This window comes from Caretta caretta, chromosome 4 (genome assembly GCF_965140235.1).
Source record: "Caretta caretta isolate rCarCar2 chromosome 4, rCarCar1.hap1, whole genome shotgun sequence".
Classification (NCBI taxonomy): Eukaryota; Metazoa; Chordata; order Testudines; family Cheloniidae; genus Caretta; species Caretta caretta.
In genome coordinates, this window is record NC_134209.1 from 128,891,795 (window position 1) to 128,916,280 (window position 24,486).

Sequence of the window (24,486 nt, forward strand, 5' to 3'; positions counted from 1 at the left end):
ATGTTTAAGAACTCTTGCATTAAAACAAAACCTTAGTAGACTTAAACCTACAATCTGTTTGATACTCTGTCGTAGCCAGCAAATTATATTTTTGTAAGGAAAAGCAGGGGCTGGGCAGGAAGATTTCCAGGCTATTTTAACTCAAACCAAATACTTCTTTTATCAGACCTATATACCTTCTCCTACAGCTTAAGTTTTCATTGTGTTTATACTAGCCACCTTTGGGGGCCCATAAAGTCACATGGATGAAATAGAAAGTAAACACTGAAAACCAGTGTAAACCAGAATTGTGCTACTGAATCCTCATGTGCCAAACTGGATTTGTATCCCTGCATGATTTCATCCATTTTTTTCCCCAACTTGCTGTAAAAGTCCTTTTTATAGTATGTTGCTTTCTCTTTCCACTTAGATCCGGGTTCTATTGGAATGGAATTGCAGTTTTCCCAGATCCACCAAAAGATGGTGTATACCCCAACATGAGTGTCCCTGTTACTGATGCCACCATTCATCTTTATGCACAGACCATGGTGGCAAACATTAAAAAGAGGGCAGCCTGGTTCCGAACTACTGATGTCCTATGGCCATGGGTAAGTGTATCACTTTAGAACTTAATGACACATCCACAAGCTAAGTATGAGTCAACAGTGCAACACTGTTGCAAAAAAGGCGAACATAATTCTGGGATGTATTAGCAGGAATGTTGGGAGCAGGACACAAGAAGTAATTCTTCCGCTCTACTCTGCACTGATTAGGCCTCAACGGGAGTATTATGTCCAGATCTGGGCACCACATTTCAGGAAGGATGTGGACAAATTGGAGAAAGTCCAGATAAAAGCAACAAAAATGATGAAAGGTGTAGAAAACATGACCTATGAGGGAAGATTGAAAAAAATCGGGTTTGTTTAGTGTGGAAAAGAGAAGACTGAGAGGGGACATGATAACCGTTTTCAAGTACATAAAAGGTTGTTACAAGGAGGAGGGAGAAGAATTGTTCTTAACCTCTAAGGATAGGACAAAAAGCAATGGGCTTAAATTGCAGCAAGGGAGGTTTAGGTTGGACATTAGGAAAAACTTCCTAAGTGTCAGGGTGGTTAAGCACTGGAATAAATTGCCTAGGGAGGTTGTGAAATCTCCATCATTGGCGATTTTTAAGAGCAGGTTAGACAAACTCCTGTCAGGAATGGTCTACATCAGTGTTTCCCAAATTTGTTCCGCCGCTTGTGCAGGGAAAGCCCCTGGCGGGCCAGGCTGGTTTGTTTACCTGCCGCATCCGGAGGTTAGGCCGATTGCGGCTTCCAGTGGCCGCGGTTCGCTGCTCCAGGCCAATGGGAGCTGCTGGAAGCAGCGGCCAGTACGTCCCTCGGCCCGCACCGCTTCCAGCAGCTCCCATTGGCTTGGAGCAGCGAACCGCAGCCACTGGGAGCCACGATTGGCCAAACGTGCAGACGCGGTAGGTAAACAAACCAGCCCGGCCCGCCAGGGGCTTTCCCTGCACAAGCAGCGGAACAAGTCTGGGAACCACTGGTCTACATAATACTTAGTCCTGCTATGACTACAGGAGAGTGGACTAGATGACCTCTCGAGGTCCCTTCCAGTCCTTTGATTCTATGATCAGACAAACTGTGCTAGTAAATGGTATTCCCTCATGATCAGGATACCTCTTGTTTTTGTCAGAGGATTGCCTGTTTGGGGTCAGCTGCAGGAAGGTTCTTCAGAGAAGAGCTAGAGTGAAAGCTGAGGCTATGTGTTCATCATCAGGCCACTTTGGGGCCCTTTCCAAAGCTAAGCTGACTTTTGCAGACCAAAAAATAATCCTGAATTCACTCTGATTTGGGGGTGAGTTCATGTTTCTGTGCAAACTGTCCACCCAACCCTGTAGTATTATGAGTGCAGACTGAACTTGGCGTTGTATACTAACATTTATGAAGGCGCTCTTTATTCCCCATGATGCATACAGAGATGTTGTGGTTCACACATCACGTGAAGATGTGAGGTGGGGCTGGTGTGGGAATCTTGCAGAGGTTATTGTTGAAAGGCAGTGTGTTCAAAGAAGATTTTCTGCACAAGAGGAAGATTTCCGAGAATATATCATTGTGCATCATACAAATCTATCATGAGACTGATTTTAAGAGTGTACACATAATACACTGGCTGAGTAATTTTAATTGTGTGCCTAATTTTCCTGTGCATTTGCTATGATTGAACACACAATAATAATAAATAGCTATGCTTTGTATTAGACACGTGTGTACACACAGATGCTCAGTATGCAGATGCAATCAGTTCAAGTGGGCATCCAAATTAAGTGTGTAGTTAATTTTTGATTATCAGGCTGCCTATATTTTGTGGATTCATTATCCCATTTAACTGTTCGTTTATCCACTTATTAGACTAGGGCTTATCATATTCTAGGCGGGAGGTTGTCAATAAATTGTGTAACATATGTGGTTATTCTGTCCACATTGTTAGTGTGTTTTGTTGTTCCTTTCCTCTCCACCACTTACTCAGCACTGACGTAAGATTGTTTATTCTCGGCTCACAAAAATACATACAAACTCCTTCTCTTTTTGTCAAGAGCAAGCAAAGGAATGAGAGAATTGACTGAAAACTGCCCTTGCCAGACATCAGATAGACACACTGGGCAACCTCCCTACCAAGGAAATGCATGCTTTTGTGAGTTGTGCAATGTAGCCTAACTTAATTCCTGTCGATCATGGCAGTTGGTCAGTGTTGCTGTAGCCATGTTGGTCCCAGGATATTAGAGAGGCAAGGTGGGTGAGGTAATAATTTTTATTGGACTTGTCAGTTGTCCTATTTGAATAACCAAACCCATTCTTGCTACTTAGGCCCTGAACTTTTGACTGGTTTATGCAGATGAGCTCAGAATAAAGAAGGATGTTTTACAGTGGATAAGAATTGTAATAGAAGAACATCATTAAACTACCTCATCATGGAAGTTAATAACCTGTGGGTCACTTGCTAGGATCTTCTGGGGATGTCCCGCTTAATCAATTCCCAGCCATTATAAGGGTTTTAGGCACTGGTGCACCTCAGCGCCTCCTGTTCTTTCCCTGTGGCACACAATGATTCAGTCTCCTGAGGTCTGTAATATTTTGGTCTAATTCTGATTCTTGGGCTTGGTGTAAGGGTTGACTGGAGGGTAGTTAGTAGCCTGTGATATACAAAGAGATCAGACTAGATGATGTGATGGACCCTTCAGGCCTTCAGCTCTTGGACTCTGACTATAACTATAACTTACACTAACTCATATAGATGTGTTATTTTCTAAATTGCAGGGCTGTGACAAACAGTTCTTCAATGCATCAGTTCAGTACTCCAACATGGACCCATTATTAGATTACATTAACAAGCATGCTGATCAATTTGGAGTGACTGTCCAGTATTCCACTGTCAGTGATTACTTCCAGGCATTGTATAACAGAAACCTCACATGGGATATTCAGAATTATCAAGACTTTCTTCCATATTCAACAGGTACTTAACAATATGTTTTTTATACACTGCATATACCGATGGATATCAGTAGCTGGCATTGGGATTAGTTTATTGTAACAGGAGTGTAAGGAGCTGTCATAAATATAAAGGGAAGGGTAAACACCTTTAAATCCCTCCTGGCCAGAGGAAAAACCCTTTCACCTGTAAAGGGTTAAGAAGCTAAGACAACCTCACTGGCACCTGACCAAAATGACCAATGAGGAGACAAGATACTTTCAAAGCTGGAGGGGGGGAAACAAAGGGTTCTCTCTGTCTGTGTTGCTTTTGCCGCGACCAGAGCAGGAATGCAGGTCAGAACTCCTGTAAAAAGTCAGTAAACAATCTAATTAGATATGCGTTAGATTCTGTTTTGTTTAAATGGCTGATAAAATAAGTTGCGCTGAATGGAATGTATATTCCTGTTTTTGTGCCTTTTTGTAACCTAAGGTTTAGCCTAGAGGGATTCTCTATGTTTTGAATCTGATTACCCTGTAAGGTATTTACCATCCTGATTTTACAGAGGTGATTCTTTTACTTTTTCTTTAATTAAAATTCTTCTTTTAAGAACCTGATTGCTTTTTCATTGTTCTTAAGATCCAAGGGTTTTGGTCTGTGTTCACCTATCCAAATTGGTGAGGATTTTTATCAAGCCTTCCCCAGGAAAGGGTGGTGTAGGGCTTGGGGGGATTTTGGGGGGAAAGACGTTTCCAAGTGGGCTCTTTCCCTGTTATATTTGTTAGACGCTTGGTGGTGGCAGCAATCAAGTCCAGGGACAAAAGGTAAAATAGTTTGCACCTTGGGGAAACTTTAACCTAAGCTGGAAAAATAAGCTTAGGGGGTTTTTCATGCAGGTCCCCACATCTGTACCCTAGAGTTCAGAGTGGGGAAGGAACCTTGACAGGAGCTTTTTTCCTGACTCACTCTTTCCGATTTGGTGGGCTCTATTAGCTCCAATTCTGAAATATAAGAGGGGTTGGAGTGTCTTTCTGAGTCAGCAGGAACTAGGGGTGGAACCCAAGGGGTCCTGAAAGGAAAAGCACAGCGTGGGAGACAGTTTAGCCTGAAGTTTGTCTTTGCGGTGTGAGTATCAATAAAGGCAAATCCCAGGAAGGGTTAGGTTTGGAGTATATCTATGTCTGTACGTGCTGCCACTGTTGGTGAATCTCTGATGACCTGAAAGATAGAGTAAATAATGACTAATCAGATCCCCTGACGATTGCAAGTCAGGGATTTGGGAAAGCCGAGTACAGTGGATTAGGTCTGCAGAATTTAGAACAACTAGGCAAAGTTCAGTGGGTAGATGCAAGATATCGTGTTATGAAGGAGCAATAATTACCAAGCATAATCACAAGCTGAAAACTGGATACAGCAATACAAAGATGGACTTGGGGAAGAAGGGGTGATGGCAGGTGCACTAAACATAAGCATGTAGTGCAATGCTGTTGTTTATATATAAAAACTAGTTTAAAGCCATGCTGCCTTGGGGTGTATTTACAGAAGTAGGTCTTATGAAATCAGAAAGGTGATAACTCGTGAACTCTGGGGCAGGGATCCTGGGCCAAATTCTGCTTTATTACACCAGTGTAAATCTGGCATAACTCCTCTGAAGTCATCAGATTTACACTGATGTATTATAGGTGGGCAAAAATTGGGGATTGGTCCTGCTTTGAGCAGGGGGTTGGACTAGATGACCTCCAGTGGTCCCTTCCAACCCTGATATTCTATGATTCAGTGAAATTCAGATGCCTTTATAAGGATTCGGCAGCATTGGGTAAGCTTATTGTACTGTCTAAAAAAATCAGTCTCTCTCTATTTAGTGTTAGAAAGATCACTGTGCTTTGAGCTTCGCAGCACAGAAGGGAAAGTGATAAACTGGAAAATACCCAAAGAGGTATACAAAGCTGATGAGAGAAATAGAGTGTATGTCCTGTAAAAACAGACCAGAGGAACTGGATATGCACAGATAGGATAAGAGATGGTGAAGAGGGGACATGAAAGCGATCTATAAATATCTGAACTTTTAATTGCCACTGTTAGGGAGGGTGGAATCACCCATCTTAGAGTAGTTCGCTAATCCTTTTGTCCTCCTATACCTCTGGAGCGCTTGATAATCTGGGAAGCCTGTTAAAATTATCTTCATTAATTTGAGTTGCTCAGCACTTGCTGCACCATGTGGTGCTCCTCAGGTTGTCACAGTGCTGCTGGGAGCTCAAAGTATACATGTGATTCTGGACAATTTAGGTACAAAAGTGCAACGTTTATACCAGAGAAGGCATCATAGAATCATAGAAATATAGGCTTGGAAGGGACCTTGAGAGGTCATCTAGTCCAGCCTCTTGCACAAAGGCAAGTCCAAGTAAACCTAGATCATCCATGACAGGTGTTTGGCCAACCTGTTCTTAAAAACCTCCAATGACAGAGATTCCACAATCTCCCTGGGAAGTCTATTCCAGTGCTTAACTACCCTTGTAGTGAGAAAGTTTTTCCTAATATCTAACCGAAATAGTTCTTGTTGCAGATTAAGCCCATTACTCCTTGTCCCACCTTCAGTGGACATGGAGAACAATTGATCACCATCTTCTTTATAACATTTTATAAAGAAGATTTATAACATTATAAATTATAGATTTATAACATTATAAATTATAATGTTATAACATTATAACATTTTATATAAACCTTTTTATCATTTTTGTTACTCTTCTCTGGACACTCTCTCCAATTTGTCCACTTCTTTCTCATAATGTGGTGCCCAGAATTGAACCCAGTACTCTACCTGAGGCCTCACCAGTGCCAAGTAGAACAGAGCAATTGCCTCCTGAGTCTTACATACGATACTCTTGTTAATGCATCCCAGAATTATATTGCCCTTTTTCTACACTGCTTCACATTGTTGACTGATATTAAATGTGTCACCCATTATAACCTCAGTTCCTTTTCAGCAGTACTGCTGGCTTAGCTAATTATTACCCAATCTGTGCATTTTATTTTTCCTTCCTAAGTGTAGAACTTTGCATTTGTCTTTTTTTAATTTCATCTTGTTGATTTCAGACCAATTCTCCAGTTTGTCAAAGTCATTTTGAATTCTAATTTTGGCCTCCAAAGGACTTACAACCCCTCACAACTTGGTACCATCTGAAAATGTTGAATAGGACCAGTCAAACCATTGTAGCACTCTGCTAGGTATGCCTTCCCAATTTAACAGGGAGCCAGGAATAGTTACTCTTTGATTGTGGTCCTTCAACCAGTTTATAGTTAGGCTTGGCAGAATCTGAGGGGTTTTTTAATAATTTCACTGGATAATATCAATGTTTATTTTTAAGCATTTTTTAAAATTTTTATCAATTTAAATTTTCACAGTTATGAGAAATTATGGGAATAGTGTCAGACAAAAATGGCAGGTCACACAATTATTTGATGATAGAAGACATTGATTTTTTTTAAAATAAAGGTTTATAACTGTTAAAACACATTTTCAACATCACATGTCAAAATGTACAGAGTAAATATCCTTAGATCAAAGTCTGATAAGTTTTCAAGTAGCATTTTTCTTACTTTGCTTATCTGTAAATTTCAGTTATTATTGAGGGAAACTTTTTCTTTTTTCTGTTTGTGAGTGTACAGTGAGACTGATATTTACCAATAAAAATCTGATCCTTGCAAGCCTAGTTATAGTGATGTCATCGAGTTTGCTTTTCCCCTAGTTTGCTTATGAGACGGTCATGTGGGACTGTGTCAAAAGCCTTACTAAAATCAAGAGATATCACATCTGTTGTTTCTCTCCTATCCACTGGGCCAGTAACCCTGTCAAAGAAGGAAATTAGGGTGGTTTGACATGATTTGGCTTTGATAAATTCATGTTGGCTATTCTTTATAACCTAATTATTTTCTGGGTGCTTACAAATTGATTGCTTAATTTGTTGCCGTATCTTTCAAAGTATTGAAGTTAGGCTGACGTCTCAGTTCCTAATACTGAGAATGTGCTTCAGGGTGCCTACAAAATGTTCCCCATGAAAGTATTCTTCCAACTCAGAGTCAGGTATGGCTACCGATGGATAAGGGTCAAGCTAGCCAAATTTCATTCACATATGGCAGTAACCGTTTTTTGCTTCTGTCTCTGATGTAAGTGGATCCATGGCTATTTCATCATTTTCCTTTGCACTCTGGATAGACACATGAGTATTCTGGACTATATTTAATTTGCTTGCCCAATATTCTGGGGCTCTTCTGCTGTTAACATATTTTTTTAATTAATGATGAAAAGGGATCATTGCTTCCCATGATAATTTTTCAGAATGATCCCCTGATTCATGCACCTCCATCTAGGGATCGCATCATTTCAGGTAATGCACTGATAAATGTACTATTAGTATTGCCATGAGCAGACCACCACAATCCCGCCACTTGCGTGTTTTAGCTGCCTGTATGTTCAATGTACTTTACATGCTGCAGTTGGTTGTCATTACTTATTTGTGTTATGGTAGCACCCCCAATGTGCTAGGAGATCTCCATGCAATTTGTGCCTGTCACCAGCTCCCGGTGTGATCTTTTGAGCAGTTTCTGCTGCTCCTGACTGTCCTCCTTAGTTTCCCCTTGGTCAGGGCAGTTCATGGACCCTCACCTCTAATTAAGTCTAGCAGTCTGCTTCAGACTTTTGGCTGTGTTCGTGGAAGCAGCCAGATGCAGGGGTGTTGTCCCTGTGCCATCCCAGACCTTTCTGCCTTCCCTTCCTTCTCTGCACTCTCTTCTTTATAGCAGCATCTATTGGCTGCAGCTATGGGTGCCTGCCTCTGTGACTGGCAGCTCTAGCAACTGCGTGGAGGTGTTATCAAACTGCTTGCCTGTAGACAGGAGAGGCTTTACTCCCACTTCTGTCTGTGCTCAGTAGGGGGTTTGTAGACCCCATTACAGTGTCCCCAAAGGGTTTACCCTGCCTCTTATTGCAAAATATATTTAGATGTTTGTGTGCTTTGTAAGGCCACATATTCTGTTTTTAGCCTCACAAACAAATAATTGAAATTCTCCTCTTTGACCACTTGAGGGCATCTGTTGATACATTTTGCAATCTCACTGTAGTCCTGAATGCGTGTTGCCATATCACCCATTCTACTCCAGCCAAGGAAATGAAATTAAAACTCATTCTGTTTTCCCTCCTCCTTTTAGTCAGGCATATGGAGGGTTCATAACAAATGATAACTATCAATCATAAAGCTCTTCTTTTATTGATTAAAAATAAATGTGCTCCAATGACACTACTGAATTTGTCTTGTACAATTTCATGGGAACTTAATTTCAGTAAGAAGAGGCTTATTTTCACAGATAATTGCCTCAAATCAGCAAAGTTTGTAGGTTTGTAGTACAAAGTACTGTAGCTTCCTGGTCATGTCTATTTAATGCTCCGCAGTGAATGGGTGGGGAGAGAGTGCTGTGACTTGTAACGCTTAGCATTATTTTCCCCTCAGCAGCTGTTGCTTTTTATAGATAAGAAGTTGCATAGTCGAGGAGTGTAAGTAGTCAAAAATGGAGTAAGCAAGGTACAGTACTTGACTGTGTGTCGTGTCTCTCAAATTCTTCATAGAACCATTTCAAGCGTGGACTGGGTTTTATACTTCCCGCAGTGTTTTAAAAGGAATTGCACGGAGAGCAAGTTCACTTCTCTACGCTGGAGAGTCATTTTTCGTACAGTACGTTCAGAAATACCCAGCAGGTTCTGTTTGTAAATTCTGGGCCTTACAGCAGCTCCGCAGTCTTCGATGGGCAGTCTCTGAGGTAAACTTACACATTTTTTATTAGAAAAATTATATACACTGTTACCCAAACGTCACTTTTCATAGAATCACAGAATATCAGAGTTGTAAGGGACCTCAGGAGGTCATGTAGTCAAACACCATGCTCAAAGCAAGACTGATCCCCAATTAAATCATCCCAGCGAGGGCTTTGTCAAGCCTGACCTTAAAAACTTCTAAGGAAGGAGATTCCACCACCTCCCTAGGTAACGCATTCCAGTGTTTCACCACCCTCCTAGTGAAAAAGTTTTTCCTAATATCCAACCTAAATCTCCCCCACTGCAACTTGAGACCATTACCCCTTGTCCTGTCATCCGCTACCACTGAGAATAGTCTAGATCCATCCTCTTTGGAACCACCTTTCAGGTAGTTGAAAGCAACTCTCAAATCCCCCCTCATTCTTCTCTTCTGTAGACTAAACAATCCCAGTTCCCTCAGCCTCTCCTCATAAGTCATGTGTTCCAGTCCCCTAATCATTTTTGTTGCCCTCCACCGGACTCTCTCCAATTTTTCCACATTCTTCTTGTAGTGTGGGGCCCAAAACTGGACACAGTACTCCAGATGAGGCCTCACCAATGTCGAATAGAGGGGAACGATCACGTCCCTCGATCTGCTGGCAATGCCCCTATTTATACATCCCAAAATGCCATTGGCCTTCTTGGCAACAAGGGCACACTGTTGACTCATATCCAGCTTCTCGTCCACTTTAACCCCTAGGTCCTTTTCTGCAGAACTGCTGCCTAGCCATTCGGTCCCTAGTCTGTAGCAGTGCATTGGATTCTTCCATCCTAAGTGCAGGACTCTGCACTTATCCTTGTTGAACCTCATGAGATTTTTTTTGGCCCAATCCTCCAATTTGTCTAGGGCCCTCTGTATCCTATCCCTACCCTCCAGCGTATCTACCACTCCTCCCAGTTTAGTGTCGTCTGCAAACTTTCTGAGGGTGCAATCCACACCATCCTCCAGATCATTTATAAAGATATTAAACAAAACCAGCCCCAGGACCGACCCTTGGTGCGCTCCGCTTGATACTGGCTGCCAACTAGACATGGAGCCATTGATCACTATCCGTTGAGCCCGACAATCTAGCCAACTTTCTACCCACCTTATAGTGCATTCATCCAGCCCATACTTCTTTGACTTGCTGACAACAATACTGTGGGAGACAGTGTCAAAAGCTTTGCTAAAGTCAAGGAATAACAAGTCCACAGAACCAGTTATCTTCTCATAGAAGGCAATGAAGTTAGCCAGGCATGACTTGCCCTTGGTGAATCCATGCTGACTGTTCCTGATCACTTTCCTCTCCTCTAAGTGCTTCAGAATTGATTCCTTGAGGACCTGCTCCATGATTTTTCCAGGGACTGAGGTGAGGCTGACTGGCCTGTAGTTCCCCGGATCCTCCTCCTTCCCTTTTTTAAAGACGGGCACTACATTAGCCTTTTTCCAGTCATCCGGGACTTCCGCGGATCGCCATGAGTTTTCAAAGATAATAGCTAATGGCTCAGCAATCACATCCGCCAACTCCTTTAGCACTCTCGGATGCAACGCCTCCGGCCCCATAGAGTTGTTCACGTCCAGCTTTTCTAAATAGTCCCGAACCACTTCTTTCTCCACAGAGGGCTGGTCACCTCCTCCCCATGCTGTGCTGCCCAGTGCAGTAGTCTGGGAGCTAACCTTGTTCGTGAAGACAGAGGCAAAAATAGTATTGAGTACATTAGCTTTTTCCACATCCTCTGTCCCTCGCTTGCCTCCCCCATTCAGTAAGGGGCCCACACTTTCCTTGACTTTCTTCTTGTTGCCAATAATACCTGAAGAAACCCTTCTTGTTACTCTTTACATCTCTTGCTAGCTGCAACTCCAGGTATGATTTAGCCTTCCTGATTTCACTCCCGCATGCCTGAGCAATATTTTTATACTCCATCTCTGGTCATTTGTCCAATCTTCCACTTCTTGTAAGCTTCTTTTTTGTGTTTAAGATCAGCAAGGATTTCACTTTTAAGCCAAGCTGGTCGCCTGCCATATTTACTATTCTTTCTACACATCGGGATGTTTTGTCCCTGTAACCTCATTAAGGATTCTTTAAAATAAAGCCAGCTCCTTTGGACTCCTTTCCCCCTCATGTTATTCTCCCAGGGGATCTTGCCCATCAGTTCCCTGAGGGAGTCAGTCTGCTTTTCTGAAGTCCAGGGTCTATATTCTGCTGCTTTCCTTTCCTCCTTGTGTCAGGATCCTGAACTCGACCAGCTCATGGTCACTGCCTCCCAGGTTCCCATCCACTTTAGCTTCCCCTACTAATTCTTCCCGGTTTGTGAGCAGCAGGTCAAGAAGAGCTCTGCCCCTAATTGATTCCTCCAGCACTTGCACCAGGAAATTGTTCCCTACATTTTTCAAAAACTTCCTGGATTGTCTGTGCACCGCTGTATTGCTCTCCCAGCAGATATCGCGGTGATTGAAGTCTCCCATGAGAACCAGGGTGTGCGATCTAGTAGCTTCTGCGAGTTTTGAAGACGAATTCACAAATTATAATTGTTGTGCAAGTATTGCACCATAATTTGCATCTGGGGTTAGTTGGTGGGCACAACTAATAGTATTCAGTCAATCATTGTGCCCACAAATCAAGTTGTTTGGTTATGTATCGTAACTTATGCATCTGAGTGTGTGTGTGAGAGAGAGAGCTAGTGGTAGGCGTCCCCAGCTTAGAAAAGCAAATAAAGCTCCAAGTCTCAGCCCTTTCAAGGCCCTTTCCTCAGGACTTGTTTTATTATCCACAAAATGGTCATAAAACAAAGCAAACATAGTGGGAAAACACTGGGTAATAGTCTCAGAGGCTTTCCCCACTTCAACCAACCCCGAGAGAAGAGACACTCTCTTCCTCTTTTTGACCCAGCTTCCCCTTCCTTTTACACTCTGACCACAGCAGCCATGTGGCCTGTTAACCCTTTTTATGCTGCAGCACCTAGTCACAGGGTGCAATCAACTGTGGAGGTAATATTGTGCTGTAAAATTAAAGGCTAAATTGAGACCCAGAAAAAAAATATCTGTCCTTACGTATTTCACTTTTGTGACCCAATCACTGATTATGTGGGAAAGCATTCATAATAATCTCACACTGAAAGGAAAAGATAGATGGAAATCTTTGTGTGTCTTGTCTTTGACTATCTTGCTTCATTTATTACTCTTTAGGAATAGTCAAAATACAAATTTGGGACTACAGTTGTAGGAAAGCAGTACATTAAATTATCTCACATGTGGGGATGATTTATTCATAGTACTATAATTCAACTCTATTCGACATTGGTGAGGCCTCATCTGGAGTACTGTGTCCAGTTTTGGGCCCCACACTTCAAGAAGGATGTGGATAAATTGGAGAGAGTCCAGCGAAGGGCAACAAAAATGATTAGGGGTCTGGAACACATGAGTTATGAGGAGAGGCTGAGGGAGCTGGGATTGTTTAGCCTGCAGAAGAGAAGAATGAGGGGGGATTTGATAGCTGTTTTCAACTACCTGAAAGGGGGTTCCAAAGAGGATGGCTCTAGACTGTTCTCAATGGTATCAGATGACAGAACGAGGAGTAATGGTCTCAAGCTGCAGTGGGGGAGGTTTAGATTGGATATTAGGAAAAACTTTTTCACTATGAGGGTGGTGAAACACTGGAATGCGTTACCTAGGGAGGTGGTAGAATCTCCTTCCTTGGAGGTTTTTAAGGTCAGGCTTGACAAAGCCCTGGCTGGGATGATTTAACTGGGAATTGGTCCTGCTTTGAGCAGGGGGTTGGACTAGATGACCTTCTGGGATCCCTTCCAACCCTTATATTCTATGATTCTATGAATTGTGCAGACCTAAATTTGGGATTCAAGTGGATTGTAACTTTTAAATCTCTTTTAAATGTAAGGTTCAGCACCATGATGGTATAACAGGGACAGAATCCCCCAAGGTGAAGGACATGTATATGAATCACTTGATGGATGGAATAGTTAATGTGAAGAAACTGATGGCATCCATAATCTTAGACACAGACAATGCCAAGAAGAATGGAAAACTCTATTCTTATGTTTACAATAAAGACATAGGAAAACGAGGTAATGTCTTAAATTCTTTTTGTTTTTCTAGATTGGTGTATGAAGCATATTCTCCTGCTCAAATTAAATGGCCAAAGTGTTATCGTTGTAAGTAGAGCTGGGCAAAGATTTTCGGACAAATAGTTTATGAAACAAAAAATGCAGTTTTGGTCAACCCAAATCCTTGATTAATGGATTAGAAAACATGTCTTACTGTGATAGACTCAAGGAGCTCAATCTTTTTAGTTTAACAAAGAGAATCATAGAATATCAGGGTTGGAAGGGACTTCAGGAGGTCATCTAGTCAAACACCATGCTCAAAGCAGGACCAATCCCCAACTAAATCATCCCAGCTAAGGATTTGTCAAGTCGGACCTTAAAAACCTCAAAGGAAGGAGTTTCCACCACCTCCCTAGGTAATGCATTCCAGTGCTTCACCACCCTCTTAGTGAAAAAGATTTTCCTAATATCAAACCAAAACCTCCCCCACTGCAACTTGAGACCATTACTCCTTGTTCTGTCATCTGCTACCACTGAGAACATTCTAGATCCATCCTCTTTTGGAACCCCCTTTCAGGAAGTTGAAAGCAGCTATCAAATCCCCCCTCATTCTTCTCTTCTGCAGACTAAACAATCACCGTTCCCCCAGCCTCTCCTCGTAAGTCATGTGTTGCAGTCCCCTAATCATTTTTCTTGCCCTCCGCTGGACTCTTTCCAATTTTTCCACATCCTTCTTGTAGTGTGGGGCCCAAAACTGGACACAGTACTCCAGATGAGGCCTCACCAATGTGGAATAGAGGGGAAAGATCACGTCCCTTGATCTGCTGGCAATGCCTGTACTTATACAGCCCAAACTGCTGTTAGCCTTCTTGGCAACAAGGGCACACTGTTGACTCATATCCAGCTTCTCATCCAGTATAACCCCTAGGTCCTTTTCTGCAGAACTGCTGCCTAGCCATTTGGTCCCTAGTCAATAGCAGTGCATGGGATTCTTCCTTCCTAAGTGAAGGCCTCTGCACTTATTCTTGTTGAATCTCATGAGATTTCTTTTGGCCCAATCCTCTTATTTGTCTAGGTCCCTCTGTATCCTATCCCTACCCTCCAGCTTATCTACCACTCCTCCCAGTTTGGTGTCATCTGAAAACTTGAGGAGGGTGCAATCCATGCCGTCCTCCAGATCAGCAATGAAGATATTGAACAAAACCAGCCCCAGGACTCACCCTTGGGGCACTCCGCTTGATACCGGCTGCCAACTAGACATAGAGCCATTGATCACTATCCGTTGAGCCCAACAGTCTAGCCAGCTTTCTGTCCACCTTATCGTCCATTCAGCCAGCCCATACTTTTTTAACTTGCTGACAAGAATACTGTGGGAGACCGTGTCAAAAGTTTTGCTAAAGTCAAGGAACAACAAGTCCACTGCTTTCCCCTCATCCACAGAGCCAGTTATCTTGTCATAGAAGGCAATTAGATTAGTCAGGCTTGACTTGCCCTTGGTGAATCCATGCTGACTGTTCCTGATCACTTTCCTCTCCTCTAAATGCTTCAGAATTGATTCCTTGAGGACCTGCTCCATGATTTTTCCAGGGACTGAGGTGAGGCTGACTGGCCTGTAGTTCCCCGGATCCTCCTTCTTCCCTTTTTTAAAGATGGGCACTACATTAGCCTTTTCCCAGTCGTCCAGGACCTTCCCGGATCGCCATGAGTTTTCAGAGATAATGGCCAATGGCTCTGCAATCACATCCGCCAACTCCTTCAGCACCCTCGGATGCAGCGCATCTGGCCCCATGGACTTGTGGTTGTCCAGCTTTTCTAAATAGTCCCGAACCACTTCTTTCTCCACAGAGGGCTGGTCACCCACCTCCCATGCTGTGCTGCCCAGTGCAGTAGTCTGGGAGCTGATCTTGTTCATGAAGACAGAGGCAAAAAAAGTATTGAGTACATTAGCTTTTTCCACATCCTCTGTCACTCGATTGCCTCCCTCATTCAGTAAGGGGCCCACACTTCCCTTGACTTTCTTCTTGTTGCTGACATACCTGAAGAAACCCTTCTTGTTACTCTTAACATCTCTTGCTAGCTGCAACTCCAAGTGTGATTTGGCCTTCCTGATTTCACTCCTGCATGCTTGAGCAATATTTTTATACTCATCCCTGGTCATTTGTCCAATCTTCCACTTCTTGTAAGCTTCTTTTTTGTATTTAAGATCAGCAAGGATTTCACTGTTAAGCCAAGCTGGTCGCCTGCCATATTTACTATTCTTTCTACACATCGGGATGGTTTGTCCCTGTAACCTCAATAAGGATTCTTTAAAATACAGCCAGCTCCCTTGGACTCCTTTTCCCCTCATGTTATTCTCCCAGGGGATCCTGCCCATCAGTTCCCTGAGGGAGTCAAAGTCTGCTTTTCTGAAGTCCAGGGTCTGTATTCTGTTGCTCTCCTTTCTTCCTTGTGTCAGGATCCTGTACTTGACCATCTCATGGTCACTGCCTCCCAGGTTCTCATCCACTTTTGCTTCCCCTACTAATTCTTCCCAGTTTGTGAGCAGCAGGTCAAGAAGAGCTCTGCCCCTAGTTGGTTCCTCTAGCACTTGCACCAGGAAATTGTCCCCTACACTTTCCAAAAACTTCCTGGATTGTCTGTGCACCACTGTATTGCTCTCCCAGCAGATATCAGGGTGATTGAAGTCTCCCATGAGAACCAGGGCCTGTGATCTAGTAACTTCTGTTAGTTGGCGGAAGAAAGCCTCGTCCACCTCATCCCCTTGGTCTGGTGATCTATAGCAGACTCTCACCACAACATCACCCTTGTTTCTCACACTTCTAAACTTAATCCGGAGACTGACAACTTAATTCCATCACTGCCAATTTTTTAAATCAAGATTGGATGTTTTTCTAAATGATATGCTCTAGGAATTATTTTTGGGGAAGCTCTGTGGTCTGTGTTACATAGGAGATCAGACTCAATGATCACAATCGTCCCTTGTGGCCTAGGAATCTATGAATCAATTAAAATATTTGCAACTGTTCGACAAAAATAATGTGAACCATTCGCAAAATGGCCAGAGGAGGAGCTGGTGGTGACACAGCCACCAGTGCTGCTGTCCCGTTCTCTCTCCCCCTTCCCTCCACCCCAACCTTTAGCCCAATAGTTAGGACGCGCATCTGGGATGTGGAAGACCCAGGTTTGACCTGGAAGACCCTGTGCAGAACAGATGCCAAACTGATTTTTTTTTTCTCCAGTTAACTGAAAATTCTAAAAAACTCTAAAACCTGGAACTGAATGCCCAGCTCTAATTGTAAGCCATCATTTGGAAGAGGCCAAGTACCAAGGATACCCACCAAGCCTCAAGCAAACTCAAGCAAGGCAGCTGAGCCACCAAGTCTCAGGCACCCAAAACCAAAGGTCATGCAGTAGGGACCCAGAGCTTTGTGTGAATAAAGACTACAGGACTGGACCCCAAATTCTGCCTTCAGACATGTGTCCAAAGGAGAATTTGGCATGACGAAGACAGTTCCTTAACTAGTCTTCCTAACTGGAGGAAGGAGTCTAGGATATACAGTAGTCAACTTTATGGAAGATTTTCCTTATGATTTACTTCCAGGATATGCAAGAATTTATTAATGTGTTCTAGGAATCTGTTTATTTCAGGAAGATTATGGAGTTCCTTTAAAAAAAGCTGGTTTGTTTTGGAGACTTTTATTATTTTTGAATGGAAACCGTGCTTTGGGCAGCAGCTTTTGCATTGTTTATGGGATATTGAAATTAGGTTTCCCTATAGAATCTCCTGCATAACACTACTGTATTTAGGCTGTATGATTGTAAATAGAGGAGAACTTTTTATTGTCATGACTTAGTGGCTAGCCTGTTGTAATTAATATTAATGGCAAATGTGTTTCTTTGAATTCTGGGCCTTTGTGTGGTTCAAACAGAAGAATAATATACCAAAGGGGCATTGGCTTTATGCAGTATTATAAATATAGATCTGAATGTGTAACCATGATACACTCTTTGAGGCCTATTTTTTAGATTGAAACCTGAAAGATGGTGATCGTATTCTACGTGGGTAGTACTGTATGTTCCTTAAAAGAAAAATGACTGTGCATTACTGTTTCTTATTTTAAAGCTGTATTTTTACTTTGTGTGCGTGAAAAGGTACAAGGAGTGTTGAACAATACATTATTGTCTATAATCCCCTGGCATGGAACATCACTACCTTTGTCATTGTTGCTATGAGCTACTCAGCAGTCAGTGTGTATGATGAATTGGGACATCCTGTACCGGCACAGGTACTGTGTGGTTATGTTAATGTATATATTGCATTTCTCTTTGTAACTGGAAATGGCCCACCTTGATTATCACTACAAAAGGTTTTCTTCCCCTCTACCCCCACCCCTGCTCTCCTGCTGGTAATAGCTCATCTTAAGTGATCGCTCTCCTTTCAGTGTGTATGATAACACCCATTGTTCCATGTTCTCTGTGTATATAAATCTCCTCACTGTATTTTCCATTGAATGCATCCAATGAAGTGAGCTGTAGCTCATGAAAGCTTATGCTCAAATAAATTGGTTAGTCTCTAAGGTGCCACTAGTACTCCTTTTCTCTTTGTAACTGACTCTTTCATTACAGTACAGTCATTTCCAATTCCCTTTTTTTCTTTCCCCTCTTAGCAAGACATGATAGCTTCTCCTGTAAATTAGAAACAACAACATGATTATATTGGTTTTTCCCCAGTTGCTCATGTAATTAAGCACCCTGCCTATAAATCTCAGTTATTCAGTCCAATTTACTTTCCCAAAACAGAAAGTATCACCAAAATGTATAATGTTAAGGACAAAGGGGAGGATCCTGTATATTTTACAAGGATTTGAAATTATTTGGCATGTTAAGGAAACAAAAGAGGCCCCAAGGGAGGAGTGTGTGGAATTGGATGAGTGCAGGGCGGGCCCGCTCTCCCACAGTTGCAGTTTCTGTCCTGCGGGGCTGGGCCCGGCTCCCTCCTCCAGGCATGTCGACTTGCTGAACAAGATTGAAACATCACTCAGGTTTGGAGGGGCGTCCAGATCAAATTTCAGTGAGTGGCGTTGCAACCTGGCACGCGGGTTCACAGCACCAGTCAGGTTTGTCCCTGCCTCCCCTCCGCCATGATGGAGGAGCACTTGGGCTAAATCTGCAAACCTTGGCACTGCAACCCTGGGTGCCAGGTCCCAATGCTCAGAGCAGGAGAGCAGGCCCAGACCTGCAGGACAGGAACCACTACTAGAGAATGGGTGTGCGACAGGCTTGCTCTTCACCCACCCCATCCACGCCAGACTGGAAGAATTGTGTTTGTCTAGGCCAGGGCCCAGTGATGGGTTAATCCAGTCCTGGATGTGGGGACCGATCCAGAACCTTTCCATGATCATTGGTAGGTTGGGATCCACTGTTTGGGAAACAGTGATTTAAAACACAATTTTGAAGTGTGTAGGCAGCCTCCGAGGAACCCCCGAGATGTTCCAATCATTTTTCTGTCAACATCTTTTTTGTTAGTTTCAAGCGAGGTTTGCTTTTGTTTTTGTTTTTTCAATTACACTGGTATTTTAAGATGGATTTGAAGGACTGTTGCACTCATTTAAATCAATAGCTTTGATTTCATGTTGGCAAGGAGTTCATTAAAATGTTAAATAATCTCATAGTTTGACACTAATATTTAATCCCAAACAAAACTGTGAATCTTAAATTGAGGTTGCTAAATAACTCCCCTCTTATCAAAACAGAAAAAAAGAACATCATAATTCTAAATTTTAAAGGTGAACATGTTTGGAAATTCTCATGTGAAGATACTAAGTGAGACTTTTCAAATATGCACGTTAGACATATATCAATTAGCTCTGTAATACAACATCATTCTCTCTCTTAACTTGCAGATCCAAAGCTCAGCAGAATCCCCCTCTACCTATGATCTGTATATTCTTGTCACATTAAGTAGTCTCAGTTACCGAAGATACAGCGTTAAGTTATCAGCTGACAAGGAATCTGCATTCATTGCGAGATCAGTTAAATATGGACGAAAAGTCATAAAGCATGCTGATCATCAGAGTAGATGGCTGATTCCTGTGCTTAACGACTGCTACACAGTGATGTTGGACCAAAATACTAATCTAATGCACAGCATTACTGACAGGTGAGGCTACCAGCATTTTTCATTTTAGTCAAACAGCATTTTATGATAAGCAAAACTTTTTAAAAAAGGAAATCCAGATACTTGATCACATATTATCCTCTGTGGATTAACGACTAACAAGAGTGCTTTACAATCAAAGGACTTGAAAACTTCTCCCTTCTGCTCATTTTGTGAAGTGAGCTAATGAATGGTCTTATTCCTAAACTACTTTTTTCCCCTGTGGTATTGAATCTGTGTAGTCAGTGAAATGTTCATTGATTCATAATTCCAAGGCCAGAAGTATCACTGTGATCATCTAGTCTGACCTCCTGTATAGCACAGGCCATAGAACTTCCCCAAAATATTATGGTTAACTAACTTAGATTTTATAATGTACTAACTTTAGGAGATCAAGTATATTTAAAATAGATACTATAACAGGGTGCCCAAGTGCCCCCTTGTGGCTTTGCAGGCACCCTGCTCATGAGCCCCCTCTGATGGGCCCTTAAACACTCCACACAGTCTCTGATGTGGTTCACAGCACGCCTTCCCTGGGCTGGTTTAACATCAGATAAAGTTCACGCAGTCCTCAGAGTCCTTAATTACAAAATAATTCCCAGTGAGCCCCCAACATAAAGTCCATCATCACAATTCAACAGTTCATACTTAGCTCCAGTTCTTCTGCCATGCCGAGAGCTCTTCCTCTTCCAGTCTGCACCACCCAAAGCCATCAGTGCCAACCCTTTCTGTCTGGAGCTCAGCCCTCTGGCCCTGGCTTCCTCCTTCTTCAGTGTCTCCCTGTTCTGGGAGAGAAGGCAGTCTATATACTGCCGTCCTCCAGAATGGTCCTCCTGATTGCTAGGAGAGAGGGGAAACCTGCCCCACCTCACACTACAGGGCTCCTGATCCTGGGCCCTTAAAGGAACAGTGTCCGGGGGTTTTTCTCCCCTCATCCAACTCCCAGTACCCCGGTCCTGCTTCCTCACTTGTTCTACCGGCCATTTTCTGGGTCTTTGTTTATTCCAATACCCCAGAAATTGGGTCCTCTGGCCCCCTTTCCTCTTATACTAGTACATCCTGTTGCAGATACAATACGAATCTACAGTGAATTTATATGATCTCACATGATGTAACGATAGCCAAGTGCTCTCCTCCCCATCAGTAATTCCTACTGTATTCTCTAAAACTGCTAGCTCTAGGATGCAAACATAGAGAACTTCTTAAAGAGAACTTGACGTTCCTTTTATTTATTTATATTTAAATAAAAGGAAATAAAACCAAAAAACTGACCAAGAGTGCAAACTAACTGAATACATCTGTCGGTTTACAGGTCCGGATCCTTATATGGTTTAAATTGCCGTAGCTCCTTTGACTTCAATGGAGTTATGCTGATTTACAATGGCAGACGGATCCAGCCCATAGTTTTCAAGTTGGCACATGCATCTTACTAATGATCTTGGATCTCATTCACAGAGGTGTTTTTGCTTAGAATCATCTCCCTCACAGGGGTATTTGGAGGATTAACTAGTTACTAGTTAATGTTTGTACAGTACTTTGAAGATGGAAAGCGATAAGCATTATTATTAGAGATGGGCCTGAACCAAAGCCCTGGATTTGAACACTGAGAAAGATCAGATTCCATGTCCACATTTTAAAATTGGGCCCTCTCTCTAGAATGGAGATAAATTACAAATCTGGATTCAAACACCAACCTTAGAAATTTGGAGGATAGAAACTGTGAATCCAGATCTGCATTTGTGTGGCTCAGGCCTGTTATTGTGGTGTGTGATATTGAAATGTTACAGTTTACTGTTGAAGTTTTGGCAGGTCCCTTGGTATGGGAAAAGCTTGAGGAATACATAAATAAACACTATATCTGAAGGCTCTTCTTCTTCTCCCCTTTCCCTCTCTATAACTTTTCTCCACCCCCTGCTGATGTATGGTTGATGGGGCACGCCATCCCTGTATAAACCCTCATACGAGGGAAGGGTGGTGGGGGTATCAGCAAGGGTGTTGAACACCCTAAAGCTTGTTTTGAAATGGTGGGGAAAGGTAATCATCCCCTGTGCCCCTGCCTCCCCCAGCATCTCCCCCCCCAAACCCCATGGTATTTAGCTGGATGTCCACACTGGCAGGTAGTTAGTGTTTGAGGTGGTTTAAAAATTCAATAAAGTGCCAGCCTTCGGTTGAACCAAATTTACTGCATGGAGTCTTCATTCCTGCTGTGTCTGAGTCAATGATTGTGGTAGAACTGCTAATGGTTTTGTGGCAAATTAATGCTTTACACACAAATGGCCCATTAATAATGTTAACACTTACACAGAGCTTCATAATCACTGAGTAATTCAGTTCTCCTGACTCCCCAGCAAAGGCTGTCAATAAGTATTTTCCCTGCTTTACAAGGGAGCAGCAGGTGAATGTGGGAGGGAAGTTGGAAGACTAAGGGCTAGTCTACACTAGAAGTGCTAAAGAAGCGCAGCTGTACAACTGTAGCGTGTCTGGTGAAGAAGCTCTATGCTGACAGGAGAGAGCTCTCCCGTTAGCCCAATAAAACCACCTCAGTAAGAGGCAGTAGCTATGTCAGTGGGAGACGCTCTCCCACCAACATAGCACTGTCCACACAGGCGCTTAGCTTGGTGTAACTTCGGTCACTCAGGGGGGTTGCTTAGAGATGTTACCCCTGAGTGATATAGTCATAGCAATATATGTAGTAGTGTGTACAAGCTCTAAGTGGCACATCTCTACATACTTCACAAGAAGAAGAAGGAGGCAGAGTTGGTATTAAAACTGGCGAGTTCCTGATTCCACATCCTGTGCTCAGGTCTCTAAGGCCACCCCCTTTGTTACCAGGGCTGCATATCAGGTCCTGGGTTATGTTAGTTTATGTAGCTATAAAAATTGCTTTAGCTGACCAGATTCTGCTTGACCTATATTATGTGACCTAAATTTTTATTCAGTAGAGAACCTTTGAACCCAGGTTCATAAGCAATCTTGCTCTTATAAGACTTCAAATCATGGAGCTAATGGGAATAACTTAAGCAACATTTAGATTTGCTGAAAATACAAAATGACACTGGGAATTGCATGAAATTGTTAAAGAGGCCAGTGACTATTTTATAATTATTTACAGTGGGTTCTGTGATGGCAAATATTTAGCAAGAGGCACTTGCCTTAGAATCATAGAATATCAGGGTTGGAAGGGACCTCAGGATGTCATCTAGTCAAACCCCCTGCTCAAAGCAGGACCAATCCCCAACTAAATCATCCCAGCCAGGGCTTTGTCAGGCCTGACCTTAAAAACCTCAAAGGAAGGAGATTCCACCACCTCCCTAGGTAACCCATTCCAGTTCTTCACCACCCTCCTAGTGAAAACGTTTTCCTAATATCCAACCTAAACCTCCCCCACTGCAACTTGAGACCATTACTCCTTGTTCTGTCATCTGCTACCACTGAGAACAGTCTAGATCCATCCTCTTTGGAACCCCCTTTCAGGAAGTTGAAAGAAGCTATCAAATCCCCCCTCATTCTTCTCTTCTGCAGACTAAATAATCCCAGTTCCCCCAGCCTCTCCTCATAAGTCAGGTGTTGCAGTCCCCTAATCATTTTTGTTGCCCTCCACTGGACTCTTTCCAATTTTTCCACATCCTTCTTGTAGTGTGGGGCCCAAAACTGGACACACTACTCCAGATGAGGCCTCACCAATGTCGAATAGAGGGGAATGATCACGTCCCTCGATCTGCTGGCTTTGCCCCTACTTATATATCCCAAAATGCCATTGGCCTTCTTGGCAACAAGGGCACACTATTGACTCATATCCAGCTTCTGGTCCACCGTAACCCCTAGGTCCTTTTCTGCAGAACTGCTGCCGAGCCACTTGGTCCCTAGTCTGTAGCAGTGTATGGGATTCTTCCTTCCTAAGTGAAGGACTCTGCACTTGTCCTTGTTGAACCTCATGAGATTTCTTTTGGCCCAATCCTCTAATTTGTCTAGGTCCCTCTGTATCCTGTCCCTACCCTCCAACGTATCTCCCACTTCTCCCAGTTTAGTGTCACCTGCAAACTTGCTGAGGGTGCAGTCCATGCCATCTTCCAGATCATTAATGAAGATATTGAACGAAACCAGCCCCAGGACTCACCCTTGGGGCACTCCGCTAGATACCGGCTGCCAACTAGACATGGAGCCATTGATCACTATCCATTGAGCCTGACAATCTGGCCAGCTTTCTATCCACCTTATCGTCCATTCATCCAGCCCATACTTCTTTAACTTGCTGGCAAGAATACTGTGGGAGACCGTATCAAAAGCTTTGCTAAAGTCAAGGAATAAGACGTCCACTGCTTTCCCCTCATCTACAGAGCCAGTTATCTTATCATAGAAGGCAATGAAGTTAGTCAGGCTTGACTTGCCCTTGGTGAATCCATGCTGACTGTTCCTGATCACTTTCCTCTCCTCTAAGTGCTTCAAAATTGATTCCTTGAGGATCTGCTCCATGATTTCTTCCTGCTGGCCTCATCTCCTGCTGCCTATTTAATTAATTATTCATTTTAGCTAAAGAAACAGATATTTTCTAAGATTCCCATCCTCATTCCCCTTGCAATTAAGCGTTGCAGATAATACTTACACAATGTATATTATATAATACATTTTCCCCTTTACACATTTACAGGAAGACTAACCGGACTGTCCAAGTAACTCAGGGGTTTCTTGAATATCATGTGAATGGAGATGTGAGGAAGGGGCCCATTTCAGATAACTACTTATTTACCCCAAATGGATCAGCTGTTGAAGAATCAGAAGCAGTGGGCCTGGAAGTTGTTTCTGGAAACCTAATGAGAGAGATCAGGCAATATTTTTACAGGTAAAGATACTCATTTGAATTTTTCATCCTCTTTACACATGCGGGAGTAATCCTGTACAGCAGTGGTCTCCAACCTTTTTAAACCCAAGATCACTATTTGAATCTAAGTGCAACCCAGGATCTACCCTGTCCCTTCCCTGAGGCCCCACC

At 42.9% G+C, this 24,486-nt stretch overlaps 1 protein-coding gene across 2 annotated transcripts in view; it reads left to right on the forward strand.

The window, feature by feature from the left end:
* MAN2B2 (mannosidase alpha class 2B member 2) overlaps nt 1-24,486 on the forward strand; it is a 57,995-nt gene that overhangs the window by 21,638 nt on the left and 11,871 nt on the right. For both annotated transcript variants that reach the window (XM_048848923.2, XM_048848922.2), the window contains 7 exons: nt 410-587; nt 3,297-3,495; nt 9,074-9,264; nt 13,174-13,360; nt 17,492-17,625; nt 19,243-19,499; nt 24,145-24,336. In XM_048848923.2, the coding sequence (XP_048704880.2) occupies nt 410-587; nt 3,297-3,495; nt 9,074-9,264; nt 13,174-13,360; nt 17,492-17,625; nt 19,243-19,499; nt 24,145-24,336 (1,338 nt within the window). The remainder of the gene's footprint in view (nt 1-409; nt 588-3,296; nt 3,496-9,073; nt 9,265-13,173; nt 13,361-17,491; nt 17,626-19,242; nt 19,500-24,144; nt 24,337-24,486) is intronic.